The sequence below is a fragment of the Watersipora subatra genome, chromosome 5 (genome assembly GCF_963576615.1).
Source record: "Watersipora subatra chromosome 5, tzWatSuba1.1, whole genome shotgun sequence".
In the NCBI taxonomy this organism is placed as follows: Eukaryota; Metazoa; Bryozoa; class Gymnolaemata; order Cheilostomatida; family Watersiporidae; genus Watersipora; species Watersipora subatra.
In genome coordinates this window covers 7,252,718-7,267,673 of record NC_088712.1, presented here as the reverse complement: position 1 = coordinate 7,267,673, position 14,956 = coordinate 7,252,718, and the positions used below count along the sequence as shown (strand labels likewise).

Here is a 14,956-nt window from a genome sequence, read left to right as displayed (position 1 = left end):
ATTGCCACTTTTTCTGTGCTGTCCACAAATAGTAAATAGGCATTTGATGATGTAGTAGAGTTTGAGCAACCTCATCGTTTTTGATTTCTGTAAAAAATTCTGGTAAAGTAGTCATTGGTTGTTCCTGTGCATGTTGTTCAATGTTGCCTGATTGAAGTATACTCTATTTTCCAGCGGTACACTAAGGTGTTACTGCTAGATGTCTCCGATGAATTGGCAAACAAGTCTCTAAACAACCTCATTGCTTGAAATATATCTATCAGTTTAGAAGGTAGTCACATCATCCTTGTCCTTTTCTATTGCTATTAAAGCCGCTTGATCACTACCTTTGTGGATGTATTTTCAAAGGTACTTTACTGATTTAACCAAAGGACAATTATATTCCACACTCAGATGGGTGTTGAAAATTATTGATTGAAGAGGGCAAAATGGCACAATACATCTCTTTTCAATATCTGCTTCTGTGCTACAGAGTGGAATTCTTGCCAAATTTCCTTCCATCCCTGGCATTCATCTTATATAATGGAAAAGTCCATAATCAGCAGTCAGAGTGTCATAGATAAGTTTTCACGGGTAGTTTGGTGAATTTTCGCTCTTTCAAACCGGGAGAATCAACAACACAATCTATACTAAGAAATGAAGTCGTCGTTCTATGCATTTTTTAAACAAGTAGTGGATTTATGTGGCCAACAGTGTCATGTTTAGGTGACGGAACTACATGTACCAATTTTACAGCTATTGGTGCTGAAAATAGTTTTCGTGATTATTTGGGTACACTTTTTGTAGTAAATTGTCTTCTGTGTCTACAATAATTCCGCAATTGTCAGGTAGAGAGATTAGCCCATTGTTAACGGGTAGCTTTCCCTCACCGATATCTAAAGTTGTGCAGAAAACTCCCTGAAAGCGTCATCCCTTCCCATATGCACTTTCATATTTGTCGTTAGTTTACAAACTTGTACACAGTGCCATATATAAGAATCCTTTAGGCAAGCCTTGAGTTCATCAGCTGGAGTTCCTCTAGGTATGACCGATAGAATTTGATGAAAATCGCCAGCAAGAAGTACACATACACCACCCATAAGTTTGTCACTGTTGTGAAGGTCTTTAAGCGTGCAATCCAGAGCTTCCAATGTTGCTTTATGTGCCATTGTGCTTTCATCCCAAACAATTAATTTTGTGGTCTGTAACAATTGAGCCAATCCAGTACCTTTACGGATGTTGCAAACAGGAGTCTTCAGGCGTCCTATATCTAATGGTAGTTTAAACATGGAATGAGACGTTCTTCCACCTTCCAGCAACGTAGCGGCTATACCTGAAGATGTGACTGCCAGTGTGACTTGTCGGTTAGATCTGATTTTAGCAAGCAAAATATTACGCAAGAAAGTTTTACCAGTTCCACCAGGAGCGTTAAAAAAAAGATCGCTTCACGGTCATGATCCACAGCTTTTAAAATATTTCCATAAACTAAGTTCTGATCAAATGTGAGGTTTGGCTCGGTGCTGCTAACAATTCTATCTAACTTTGCCATGTCATAGTTGGTTTCTCATAGCAATTCTGTCTGTGGAAGCAGGTCAAAATCTCTGCATGGCGATGTGAATCCGAGTTGCTCTAGTCTCTTACCAAAAATATTAATGACTTTGTCTTCTAATAAAATCAAAGCTTTGTTGAAAATTACAGCTGTGAAATCTAAAGAGATTTGCGGTTGAAGTTGATTCAATTGTCTGCGTACATCATCACTCATGCTTTCTCTATGATCTAGCCATGATTGTTTAGGATCAAAAGGATTGCAGCTAATAAGAATAACAGCAAACAGATTACACAACTGAGAAGGTGAATCTGAAACTGAAGCTTCCTGAAGAGTGTTGTGCCACTGTCTGTCATATTCAAGTAATCCTCGTTTGAGACATGCCTCCTTAAATGTTGAGCAAACGATTCCGTCAACTGTTTGAAGCTGTTGAAACGAAGTAGGTCCTGTAACTTTGTTTAGTAAAATGTGCAAGTGAAAACATTCTACATTTGTTGGATGAACGGTATATACTGTTCCCAGCGCATCTGATGCACGTATGTGAGGCCAGTTTTCAACAACTTTTCCTTGTTTTCTAGATTGCCACTTTTTTATGCTATCCATGTGTCATAAGTAGGCATTTGATGATATAGTAGAGTTTGAGCAAACTCATCGTTTTGGCATGCTTTAAGAAATTGTGTTAAAGTAGTCCTTGTTGGTTCCTGTGCACGTTGTTCGATGTTCTCCTCATTGAAGTATACTCGCTGCCCATTTTCCAGATGTACACTAAGGGGTGTTACTGCAGGATGTCTCTGATGAACTGGCAAGCCTAAAATCCTCCAAACAGCCTCATTGCTGGAAATATGTCTACCAGTTTAAAAAGTAGTAACTTCATCCCTTTTTTTGCTATAACAAAAGCTACTTGATCACTACCTTTGTGAATGTAATTGCAAATGTATGTTACGAATTTAACTGAATGACAATATTCCACATTGAGATGGGTGTTGAAAATCTTTGTTAGAAGAGGGCAGTATGGCACAGTCCATCTGTTGTCAATTTCTATTTTTGTACCACCACATTGAATTATTGCAAAATGTCCTCCTATCTCTGGCATTTGTCTTCCATACTGTGGATACCCATCATCAGCAGTCAGAGTGTCATGAATTAGTGCTCACGGGTATTGTTTGGTGCATTTTCCATCTTTCATACAGGGAGAAAGGCGATTAAGGTTGCCACATGGTCCATGTATCATTTGCTTGGTAACGATGCTGTAAAGAGTTGGGTCCTCCTCGTTATTTGGAATTTCTGCAGCAAATATTGAGTCGACCTGAAATGAGCGTACTTTTTCTACCTGCCATAGAAGAAGATGACAATAAGACAGACCTCGTTTTTGCCATACAATTGATTAAATGCATATATCCTATGATGGCGCATCATATGATATATGCGTTTCAGAAACTCTTGTAAGTCCTGATTGTCGTTTGTGCAACAAGATATCTCTCTTATCAAAGTCCTGTCCTACAATAACAATCACTGGTTCGTCTAATTCAGGTGCATTATATCTTTGTTCATGTTCTCCAGCTGGCCGCCTATCTGCACGAATTACCATTTTCAAACTGTCATCTGTTAGATTTTCCATGGATTTTTTAAATTCCTGAACGTAGTTGTTGTAGCGGTGAAAAAAGTCTTGCAAATCATGGACGATGCTACGCCTGACACTTGAGACATTTTCACATCTTTGATTTACTTCGTCATCAGAATGGCCCATGAAGAAAATTTGCAAAAACTTGTTGTTTTCGTTTTCAGTTGGCAAAAGCGATCCGTACAAATGATAAATCTGGCCTTGCAATTTGAAAGTGGGCATTAAACCTTGCTCGTGAATTTCTCTTGAAGCTCCAAAATATGTCATCTGAAAACAATTGTTATATTTGCAAATGTTAGATAGAAAGTGGCGAGAATATGCATTATCTCCAATCATTAAACTTTGCAATGGTTCAGGGGGTGCAGTAATGACTGGTATTTTGACTTTTTTCATTAGCGCAACACATGCCTGGAGCTTCATCCTTCCACTTTAGTGCTTGACAATGGTGACAAATTTTATTCATATTTCATATTAAACAAAAAGAATCACTCTCATAATTAGAAGAGCAGTCGTACAAAAATGTTGCATTAAACTTTTCTCTCCAAGATGTGCATCTTCTTGCAGCAATCCTCTCTCGATCACACGCTTGTCTTTGAGCCTGTTGTTCGTCAGTCTCTAAGGATCTTACAGTTTCAATCCGCCCTCGATTACACACTTTGGCTTTGTGCACGTTGTTTGTCAGTCTCCAAAGATCTTACAGCTGCAATTCTCTCTCGATCACATGCTTGTGTTTGTGCACGTTGTTTTTCAGTCTCCAAAGATCTTACAGTTTCAATCCTCCCTTGATTACACGCTTGTCTTTGTGCACATTGTTTGTCAGTCTCCAATGATCTTACATTTGAAATCCCTTCTCGATCACACGCTTGTCTTTTTGCATGTTGTTCGTTGATCTCCAAAGATCTTACAGTTGCAATCCTATCTCGATCACACGCTTGTCTTTTTGCATGTTGTTCGTCAGTCTCCAACGATCTTACAGTTTCAATCTTCTCTCGATCACACGCTTGTTTTTTTGCATGTTGTTCGTCGGTCTCCAAAGATCTTACAGTTGCAATTCGGTCTCAATCATACGCTTGTATTATTGCGCGTTGTTCTTCAGCTTGTGATGCTCTCTTTTCTCTAGCCTTTGCTAAGCGTTCATTTATTTGCTGCTCAGTTTCCAAGGCTTTAGCAGCCGCTTTCCTCAGTCTGTCTTTTCTAAGTCTTTTTTCTCCTTCCTGGGATGACTCGCTGCAGGTTCTTTTCTTTGGAGGCATTAGACAATTTGTAACTTTTGAGAAAACATGTAATGAACAGATTATTAAAAAAACGTAAAAAATGTAATAGGAGAATGTGAATCTAGATATAAATTTCTCAAAATATATATCTAGATATACAAACGCGTGTGTAAATATAAAATAGTGAGGAATAACTGATACTTATAATGTTACTTGATAAATTTTACAGTAAATCTTAGAGATAATCTAACAGATAATCTTACAGTAATCTTACGAGTGTTTGTTGTAAAAATTATTACGAATTACTAATGTTAATAATAAAGATTTGAAACTGACTAAGTAATAATAGCAATGTTTGAAAATGAATAATGTTAAAACTTCAAACACGATACTCAATATAAGTTTAAAAAAATGCAAGGTGAAATAATAACAATATTGAAACAAACTTTAAAAACTATTATTATTAACTTCAAAAGTTGTAAGAAGTTTAAGAATGTAATAGGCGAATGTAAATCTATAAATATATTCTTCAAAATATGTGAATGATAAATCTTACAGATAATCTAACAGATAATCTAACATATAATCTTACAAATGTTTCTTGTAAAATGTAAAATTAATTACGAATCACTAATATTAATAATAAAGATTGGAAACTGGCTAAGTGATAACAGCGGTATTTGAAAATGAATAATGTTAAAACTTGAAACACGATACTCAATATAAACGTTTAAAAATGCAAGGTGAAATAATAACAATAATGAAACAATCTTTAAAAACTAATATTATAAACTTCAAAAGTTATAAGAAATTTAAGAATGTAACAGGAGAAGGTAAATCTAGATATATATTCCTCAACAAATGTGAATGATAAACCTTAAAGATAATCTAACAGATAATCTAACAGATAATCTAACAGATAATCATACAAATGTTTCTTGTAAAATGTAAAATTAATTACGAATTACTAATATTAATAATAAATATTGGAAACTGACTAAGTAACAATAGCGGTGTCTGAAAATGAATAATGTTAAAACTTCAAACACTTTACTCAATATATACGTTTAAAAAAATACAAAGTGAAATAATAACAATAATGAAACAAACTTTAAGAAATAATATTAGAAACTTCAAAAGTTATAAGAAGTTTAAGAATGTAATAGGGGAATGTAAATCTAGATATATATTCCTCAAAACATGTAAAGGATACATCTTACAGATAATCTAACAGATAATCTAACAGATAATCTTACAAATGTTTCTTGTAAAATGTAAAATTAATTACGAATCACTAATATTAAAAATAAAGATTGGAAACTGACTAAGTAATAATAGCAGTGTTTGAAAATGAATAATGTTAAAACTTCAAACACGATACTTAATGTATATGTTTAAAAAATACAAGGTGTAATAATAACAATAATGAAACAAACTTTAAAAACTAATATTATAAACTTCAAAAGTTATAAGAAATTTAAGAATGTAACAGGAGAAGGTAAATCTAGATATATATTCCTCAACAAATGTGAATGATAAACCTTAAAGATAATCTAACAGATAATCTAACAGATAATCTAACAGATAATCATACAAATGTTTCTTGTAAAATGTAAAATTAATTACGAATTACTAATATTAATAATAAATATTGGAAACTGACTAAGTAACAATAGCGGTGTCTGAAAATGAATAATGTTAAAACTTCAAACACTTTACTCAATATATACGTTTAAAAAATACAAAGTGAAATAATAACAATAATGAAACAAACTTTAAGAAATAATATTAGAAACTTCAAAAGTTATAAGAAGTTTAAGAATGTAATAGGGGAATGTAAATCTAGATATATATTCCTCAAAACATGTAAAGGATACATCTTACAGATAATCTAACAGATAATCTAACAGATAATCTTACAAATGTTTCTTGTAAAATGTAAAATTATTTATGAATTACTAATATTAATAATAAAGATTGGAAACTGACTAAGTAATAATAGCACTGTTTGAAACTGAATAATGTTAAAACTTCAAACACGATACTCAATATATAGGCCTACGTTTAAAAAAATGCAAGGTGAAATAATAACAATAATGAAACAAACTTTAAAAAACTAATATTAGAAACTTCAAAAGTTATAAGAGGTTTAAGAATGTAATGGGAGAATGTAAATCTAGATATATATTCCTCAAAATATGTAAAGGATACATCTTACAGATAATCTAACAGATAATCTAACAAATAATATTACAAATGTTTGTTGTAAAATGTAAAATTATTTATGAATTACTAATATTAATAATAAATATTGGAAACTGACTAAGTAATAATAGCGGTGTTTGAAAATGAATAATGTTAAAACTTCAAACACGATACTCAATATATAGGCCTACGTTTAAAAAAATGCAAGGTGAAATAATAACAATAATGAAACAAACTTTAAAAAATAATATTAGAAACTTCAAAAGTTATAAGAAGTTTAAGAATGTAATAGGGGAATGTAAATCTAGATATATATTCCTCAAAACATGTAAAGGATACATCTTACAGATAATCTAACAGATAATCTAACAGATAATCTTACAAATGTTTCTTGTAAAATGTAAAATTAATTACGAATCACTAGTATTAAGAATAAAGATTGGAAACTGACTAAGTAATAATAGCGGTGTTTGAAAATGAATAATGTTAAAACTTCAAACACGATACTCAATATATATGTTTAAAAAATACAAGGTTTAAATAATAACAATAATGAAACAAACTTTAAAAAACTAATATTAGAAATTTCAAAAGTTATAAGAGGTTTAAGAATGTAATAGGAGAATGTAAATCTAGATATATATTTCTCAAAGGATGTAAATGTGTGTAAATATAAGATAGCGAGGAATAACTAATACTTGTAACGTTACACGATAAATCTTACAGATAATCTAATAAATAACCTTACAAACGTTTGTTGTAAAATGTAAAATAAATTACGAATTACTAAATGGTTAGGTTTAGAAGAAAACATGTGTAAGTTAGTACACAAAGCGAGCACTGATAGGAACTTTTGTGATTTTTGTGTGCGTTTGCGAACTTCGTATTATCCGTCTGTTGAGAAAAGAAAATTGCGCTTGGTAATTTACTATATCGCTATTAAAATAAAGGTTTAATCACAAACTGGAAAATATTCATCCAAACAAAGATGTTTTAATTTAAACTAAAAGAAATAAAATAAAATATTTTTTAAACAAACAATAATTTATTTCGTATTTAATGATTGTAGAACGCAAGGTACCAAATGAGAAGTCAAAAAACATAAGTCTCCTAAGCAGCGGAAATAAATTACTAACTAAATGTAGATGTAAAATAAATAGCAGGTATGTAAGGTACGAAATGTCGACGAAACGTATATACCCAGTTTGGTAACATATATTATCTGTACAAAAATCATCAAAATTATAGTTCGAGATAATTTACCAAAAAGACTTTTAAAAAAAGACGAAGAAGCATCGTGTTGCATATACTTAGATCCCAGAATATTTCTGAATAGTAGCATCCTAATTCGTGGACGCAAGGCTAAAATAAATAGCTTGTGTGTATCCGTTAAATTTGTCGTGAGTTAAAATGCAGTTTTAATGGCAATGTTTAAATAGCTTTTTTAGAATGGCTAATTTATAGTTTGCACGCGCATAGCGTATCTGTTATATGAGAATGTATATAAAAACACACAGGTTTACTAAGGCGTTATATAGCTCAGTGGTAAAGCATACGGAAATGGTATACCGAATAGCCTGAAAAAACCGTTGTGAGTTCGAATCCATCAGATGGCATAAAATCAAGATTTTAAGATCTATAGCCGGATTTCTGATGAACGAACACACGACACACGGACTTTGAGAAATATATATATATAAATATATATATATAAATAACAACCATTCATGCTAACGGCAAACGGTAAGAACGCCGACTAACCAGGTGAATAAATAGGACCGCTAGGGTGTTGGTATGACAACAATATAAGTTACGATAAGTGATAGTGTTATGACAGGATATCAGATATAACAATAGCATTACAAGCGAAACAACAATATAATAAGAGGACAGCACATACAGAAAAATTAGACAATAATGATTAAAACAATGATATGATAAAAAGGACAACACATGCAATAAGTAAGAAATGCAGTTTTAGGGCCCGGCGTACATCACAGTACTCCCTCCATTTGATTAAATATTTTTTCAGTACAAACCAATACAGGTTACTTATACAAGCCTTAAACATACTTATATAAACTTTCAATATACTTATATAGGCCTTAAAAATAAATTATAATACAAAATATAGCACTTACGCAACTTACGAATGAATTCACTTTACGAACGATCGTTCGAAACGTAACTCGTTCGTAAGTTGGGAGCGTTAGTAATAACTACATTAAAGGTTGACTTGCTACAAAATTCACATTACCAGTTTTCGATATGAAAAGCTTATCTATGTCTTACTCTTGTGTTGTAGCTGCAAAATATGTGGAAAGGTGATTAAAAGCTCTTAAAAGCTCAAAAATGAACAGAAACTCGCAGCCACACGAGAACTCCGTAGTTTGGATTCCCTTTCCAAAAGGACTCAAAGGTGATGTAGTTGTGAGAGATGGTTTCTGTTTACAATTTTATGCAACATTATTCATCGAAATATTTTCACAAATATACTTCACTCATTCAATAAAATTATGTCTCTTGTTCTCACGCGTCTGTTTTATCGTCATTCTGATGCTGTCACTTTTAGCACTGATATTTTATAACTTACCGCGAAAAACCGTTAAACTTTTTAACCTTAGCTCGAAGGAGTACATAAAATTGTCTGATAATCATAACGAGCCTGTTGGTCACCTGTGATAATCGAAAAGAGCTGCAAAAAATATTTGTGAGGTATTGGGTCACATCATCAGAGAACGACTTGACGATTGAAAAATGCCGAAGCAAAACTGTAAAGTAGTGAGCATCTGTATTTAATACGGGGTCTTCAGCGAAACCCGAGCTGTTTGTCATAAACTAGTAATACGATAAGTTTTATATTGAGCTTTGTATTGGCCTTTCAATTCACGTGAGAACATACGTGACAAGACGATGACCAAATATCGTGGCTTTGTCATCGAAATAAAGAGATTCTAATCTACGACCGCTTTTCATTTTGAGCTTTTAAGAGCTTGTAATCACATTTCCACATATTTGGCACATACAACCCAACAGAGTAAGACATGGTGAATCTTTTGATACCAAATAACTGTAATGTGAATTTTGTTGCAAGTAAACCCTTAAGTATTTTGTAGATGGAACTACTATCTTTAAAATACAAGCAACTTGAGGATGATTTCACACGTCGCAGAACTACTGAGCAACAGAGACAGCGGCATAAAGAGCAGAAGTTGAAGAGGGAATCGGTAAGGTTTACTTTCTTTCGCAGTGGCTCAGATTCATACTCTTGAAAAGGTTGAGTAACGAATTGACGCACTGCTGAAGTAAGTCAACAGTTAGATAGGCAGATGAAGATAGGATTGGTAAGGTTGACTTTTTTTTGCAGTTGGTTGTAAACATTCTCTAGAAAGAGTTGAGAAACTTCGCTTGCATGCCTGAAATCAGTACCTTTTTTGATATTCTGTAAATCATCTGTCGCAGTTATGTCATATCGATCTGTATAAATTTTTTTGCTCAAAAAATAGTTTTGTAATCGATATCAAAATTCTGTTTTGATGACTTTTAGAAACACATTCTGAGCTTCAATTTGAGCCCAGGAACAAGCATTTTGGTGTACATGTAGCAGCTGTTTAGCAGTTTTAGATTGGATGACCGACTTGCAAAGTCGTTTTTCTCAGAATGGCTTTTTCTGGGATTCCAGGTGCTACACAAGAATATTAAAAGAAGAATTGATATATTGTCATGAAATTTTGCTTGTATATTCAGAATTTTGTGTAGAAAAAATTCGTAGAAACAGATTTTGGCTAAAACCATTACCCTTCATTGAGAGTGAGAAGGAGTATAGAGAGGCTCTGTTGCACTTGGCTGCTGTAAAGCAAAAGAGGGCTCAGAGGAGGGGTGCAAGGAGCGCGAGTTCCGTAACGACTACTAGTACAGTGCACCCTCGAGATACGATTACCCTGATATACGATTTTTTTACCTTACGAAGTCAAACATTGTGATATCTTCACCTCGCTATACGAATTTTATTTCACCATACGAATTTGAGAAAAGTTTCGCCCGAGTTAAAATTTGGCCGTCGGTGTGCTCATAACACACGTCGAAATAAAAAGACACCGAAATATAGTTTGCCGAAAACATTCTTAGAACGTTTAGAAGAGACACGTTGATCGACTTCTCTCATATCCGCGTGGAAATTTTCGTGTAAAATGCACAAGCGAGAGCAAATATTCATTTGTAGCGTTATTATAGCTTTTACTATAAACTTTTATGTCAGCATACGTATATAACTACAAGTATCTACATTTAATTCGTTATCTATGGAATCTGAGACCGATAGAAACATTACAAAACGAAGGAAAATTGATTTCTATGGCAACAAAGTTGGATGTCGTAAATAAGAAAGGACTCGTATTATCAACATTGTCAAGGAATATGATCGCAACCAATCAGCATTTGCAATTATTATTAAAACAAGAACTCCATTAAAGCAAGCACAAGAAAGAGCTTCCGACTGAAGATTTGAATGAGCTAGGTCATGCACGCGATCAGCATTCAAAAGGAGCAACCATTTAGTAAAGGCGAGGATGTAGAAGTTACAAAATACCCCATATTCGCAGAAATATTTCAAGTGTTTAATTTACTGATGTGGACTGGTACATTAAAACAATGCATGTATAGTATATATTATTTATCTCTTGTGTGGCTTGTTTTTCATATTTTATTCATTTTATTTGTTTCCTTTTGATTTTATGTTTTATTCTCTTGTTTAACTATGTCTTTGCATATGGGCTTGTTATCTTCTACGTGAATACAATTCATCGTATGTATGTATGTAACTCATATAACTAGCTACTCAGGATAGTTGACGCATCCACATTACTTTCTGAAACTTGCTAAAGCGCTGTCCCCCCCTAGGGTATAAATACGTACAAACTTTGTATGTATGGTTACATTGATTCTTGTGCACATTTCATACAAGACAAACTACTGTACCACATTCTCTGGAACCCTTTACAAGCGCTAGCTAGCAATTTTCTGCATTGCACCATCAATTTTTTCGTAGAAAAGGTAAAAGAATTGGACAGGAATGGACAACTTTTTTAGCCTGGTAAAAAATTCCAATTCATTACGTTTTAAATTTATTTTCAAGTGTACAGCAGCATAATTAGCATTAATACGCTTTTGCCTCATCTCTGCTTTACCCGCTACATGTACCAGCTAAAGCCACGTTACTCCAAAGGTATGTACGTCCTGTATAGAAAATAAAATTTTATTTTTCTTTTCGGTAGCCATTAAATGGTCAAGTGTACGAGGGGCCGCTTTCTATAACTGCATCGCTCGGCCTTATTGATGGTCTTATTGATTTAGGTTGCAAAAGGTTTTAAACAGATAGGCTAAAGTTTATAGTGAAAGTGAAGATAGGAACTGCTGAATGATAAAATTTCGTGATAAAAAGTTGATACATACTAAAACTTAGTTTTAAGTGTAGGTTTAGCAAGCTAAACTTGCTTGAAGTGAATTCAAAGTTTATGTTATGCGTACCTTTTGAAGGCAAGAACTCCTTACCGTACGTACTGCATTTGGTACACACATTATAATTTTGCGTTTTATTGCAGATCATAACCATTAAATTACACTAAATACAATACAGTTACTGTAGGTAACTATAATTACTAAAGTTAACATACTATTTTGTTGCTAATTGTCAATATGTACACATTTTTATAAAAAAAATTGACGATTTTCACCAGGGGGTGTTTGCATTGTTCAATTACAATGGTCTCTATACCCCGATATACGAATTTTTCACCATACGATGCCAACCCTGGAACGAATTAACATCGTATCTCGAGGGTGCACTGTATATTGTTATATTGCTGGGGGAGCAATAAAGCACTCACCGTGAACTCCTGATCACAAGAGGCCGTCAGCTTGGTCTCCAGTCACTATATAGCGATGGGGGGTCACGTGTCTCCTAGACGTCTAAGCCGTAGCCTAATAGCCGTCTAAGCCGTAGCTTCCAGTAGCTATAACTTCTAGTAGTCTATTTAGCCTGTGGTTCTTTATTCCTGAACGTGTTACAATATGAATATATAACATGCCCTTTTTTTTCAAGACTACACCGCTTAATCTAAAATCCAAATACGAACTCTAATTCCAATATACTCAAATTTGCCCAAGTGCAACCACTGTTAGCAGAACACAATCTCTCAAGAGGAGCGTTAAATTCAATGAAGCAGGGTTATCAAGCCAAGCAGGTTAGATAATCACAAAAGCTTCAAATCATAGTTACCGTTTCGAAGATGAGATAAATATCTCTCTACTCACCCAATATTCTATTTACTTACTCGTCTTTCTTCAGTCATCAGTTATCAGTTATCGCAAATTTAACAGTTTTAATCGCACCCAAATCCATCTCAATCTACCTCATCTCCATTTAGCAAATCACCTTCCTCCATACTGGCAGTATCCCCATACCAATCGGCCTTCTCATGTTCCTCCTCCATTGCCTCCAGGTTATCTGAAACTTTTGGCTCAGAACCAGCAAGCTGGTCGTCATTGCCACTCTGAACTTTTGGCTCAGAACCAGCAAGCTGGTCGTCGTTGCCACTATGAACTTTTGGCTCAGAACCAGCAAGCTGGTCGTCATTGCCACTCTTTTCGGAACTTTCAGGTTGGACCTCCTCTTTGGGTTCCTCAACCTTACTCTCCTCACAACTAGCATCTCTGCTAGGGACTACTCTCACAACGGAGGTTTCAGGTTGGATCTCCTCTTTGGATTCCTCAACCTTACTCTCCTTACTAGTAGTCGTTACGGAACTCGCGCTCCTTGCACCCCTCCTCTGAGCCCTCTTTTGCTTTACAGCAGCCAAGTGCAACAGAGCCTCTCTATACTCCTTCTCACTCTCAATCTCCTCCTCCAACTCTCTCTCGTCCTTTTCTGTAGCAGACAATGCGCGCTTGTACTGCTCCTCTACTTGTCTCCTCCTATGCAAGAGCATAGCTTTCCTCTGCTCGATGGCAGCCTCGGTCGAAATAGACTCCGACTCCATCTCTTCTACAAAACTATCCATCTTAGCAACAAAGGGTAAACTTGAACTAGGCTTCTTCAACTTAGAATCCGGTCCCCTATTGTTACTCTCCTCTACCCTACGCTTAATACCCGCTGCAATATCTCTATAGGAAGACCCACCAAGAGTACATCCTTCAAGTCCATGGTCTAACTACCCACAAAATCTACACAATGTCTTCTTGCAATCTACCGCAAAATGTCCTTGACCTTTACAATTATAACAAATAAATCCAGGACACTGAGCAGCATAATGGTCTCTAAAGCTTTTGCAGACAACACACTTAATGTTACCTGGCTTACCGTACACTTCTTTCTTACCTTCGCTCTCGTTCTTACCAGACTCACTCCCCTTCTGCTTACTAAACACTGTGTTACCTTCTGAATCCCTCGTCACCTTCACACCTCCACCCCTGTTTCTACCTGCACCGCCGCTCTCGGCACCACCACCTCCCGGCGAATCGCCAGCACTCTTCATAAGTGATAGAGAAGTAAGATTGGTCTGATATCAATCTGAAACTATAAACAAGGTCATTTATAATATTCCATACCATATTTCTTAGGTGGTTTACTAACTCGACCTGAGCTAGTGACAACAGGTTCTCTACTAAGAGGCACAAATTTACTTCTAGAATTTCTTCTAGGCAAATCATTACTATTTCCTGGAACGAGTCTATTCTCAACAACAGAGGTTTCCTCCTCGTGTTCACTGATGCCAGGAGTTTCCTCCACGTGCTCAGCCACACCAGGAGTTTCCGCCCCTTGTTCAAGGATCTCTAAATCAGGGATCATGTTCTCCTGACTTTCAGATAAACCGTTGGCATTTTTTACTATTTCAGAGTTGCCCTCTTTTGAGGAGTAGCTATCCAAGGAAAGACAATTTTCCTCAGAAGAGTCAGACGATGTGTTCTCGTCATCAGAATTCAACAAAAACAAATGTTTTCTATTTCTGCGTATTTCACTCATGCCTACATTGACCCAGTAACTTTCAGGGAATTTATCCTTTCTCAAAACTATACCTCTTGAAACTACATCAGTAGGAGCTTTTACATAAACCATTTGGCCAGGTTTTAACTCGTCTAACTTTGAAACTCTATACTTTTTATCCCACCGTTTCTTAATTTTCTTTTTACGTCTAATTTCATTTTCTTCAAATAGTTTATAGTCTACATCACTTTCATAAGGGAAGCCCAAGTTTGATCTAATAGCTCGACCAAAAATCAGATCACTTGGCGTATATCCTGAAGCCAAAGGTGTAGTCCTATACGCAGACAAAGCCACATCTTTATCTCGGCTTTTCTCCCATAATCCTTTAACAATTTTTACGGCGCTTTCTG

At 34.9% G+C, this 14,956-nt stretch overlaps 1 protein-coding gene across 1 annotated transcript; it reads right to left on the bottom strand.

Annotated features, from left to right (window-relative positions):
• Window positions 1-4,204: 4,204 nt before the first annotated feature.
• LOC137397081 (caldesmon-like) lies at window positions 4,205-14,097 on the bottom strand. The gene is made up of 3 exons (XM_068083367.1): window positions 13,941-14,097; window positions 12,976-13,754; window positions 4,205-4,387 (listed from the first exon to the last, which is right to left on the bottom strand). Exons 1-3 carry the CDS (start codon window positions 14,095-14,097, stop codon window positions 4,205-4,207), a joined length of 1,119 nt encoding a protein of 372 aa, XP_067939468.1.
• Window positions 14,098-14,956: the final 859 nt, after the last annotated feature.

Excerpts from the sequence above, each read along its gene's own strand:
- LOC137397081 (XM_068083367.1), bottom strand. The coding sequence starts at position 14,097 with ATGAAGAGTGCTGGCGATTCGCCGGGAGGTGGTGGTGCCGAGAGCGGC. Across the intron at positions 13,755-13,940 it reads TGGTAAGAACGAGAGCGAAG|GATGTACTCTTGGTGGGTCT; the intron begins GTAAGAAAGAAG and ends ATGGACTTGAAG. Across the intron at positions 4,388-12,975 it reads ATTTGCTAAATGGAGATGAG|AAAAGAACCTGCAGCGAGTC; the intron begins GTAGATTGAGAT and ends ATGCCTCCAAAG.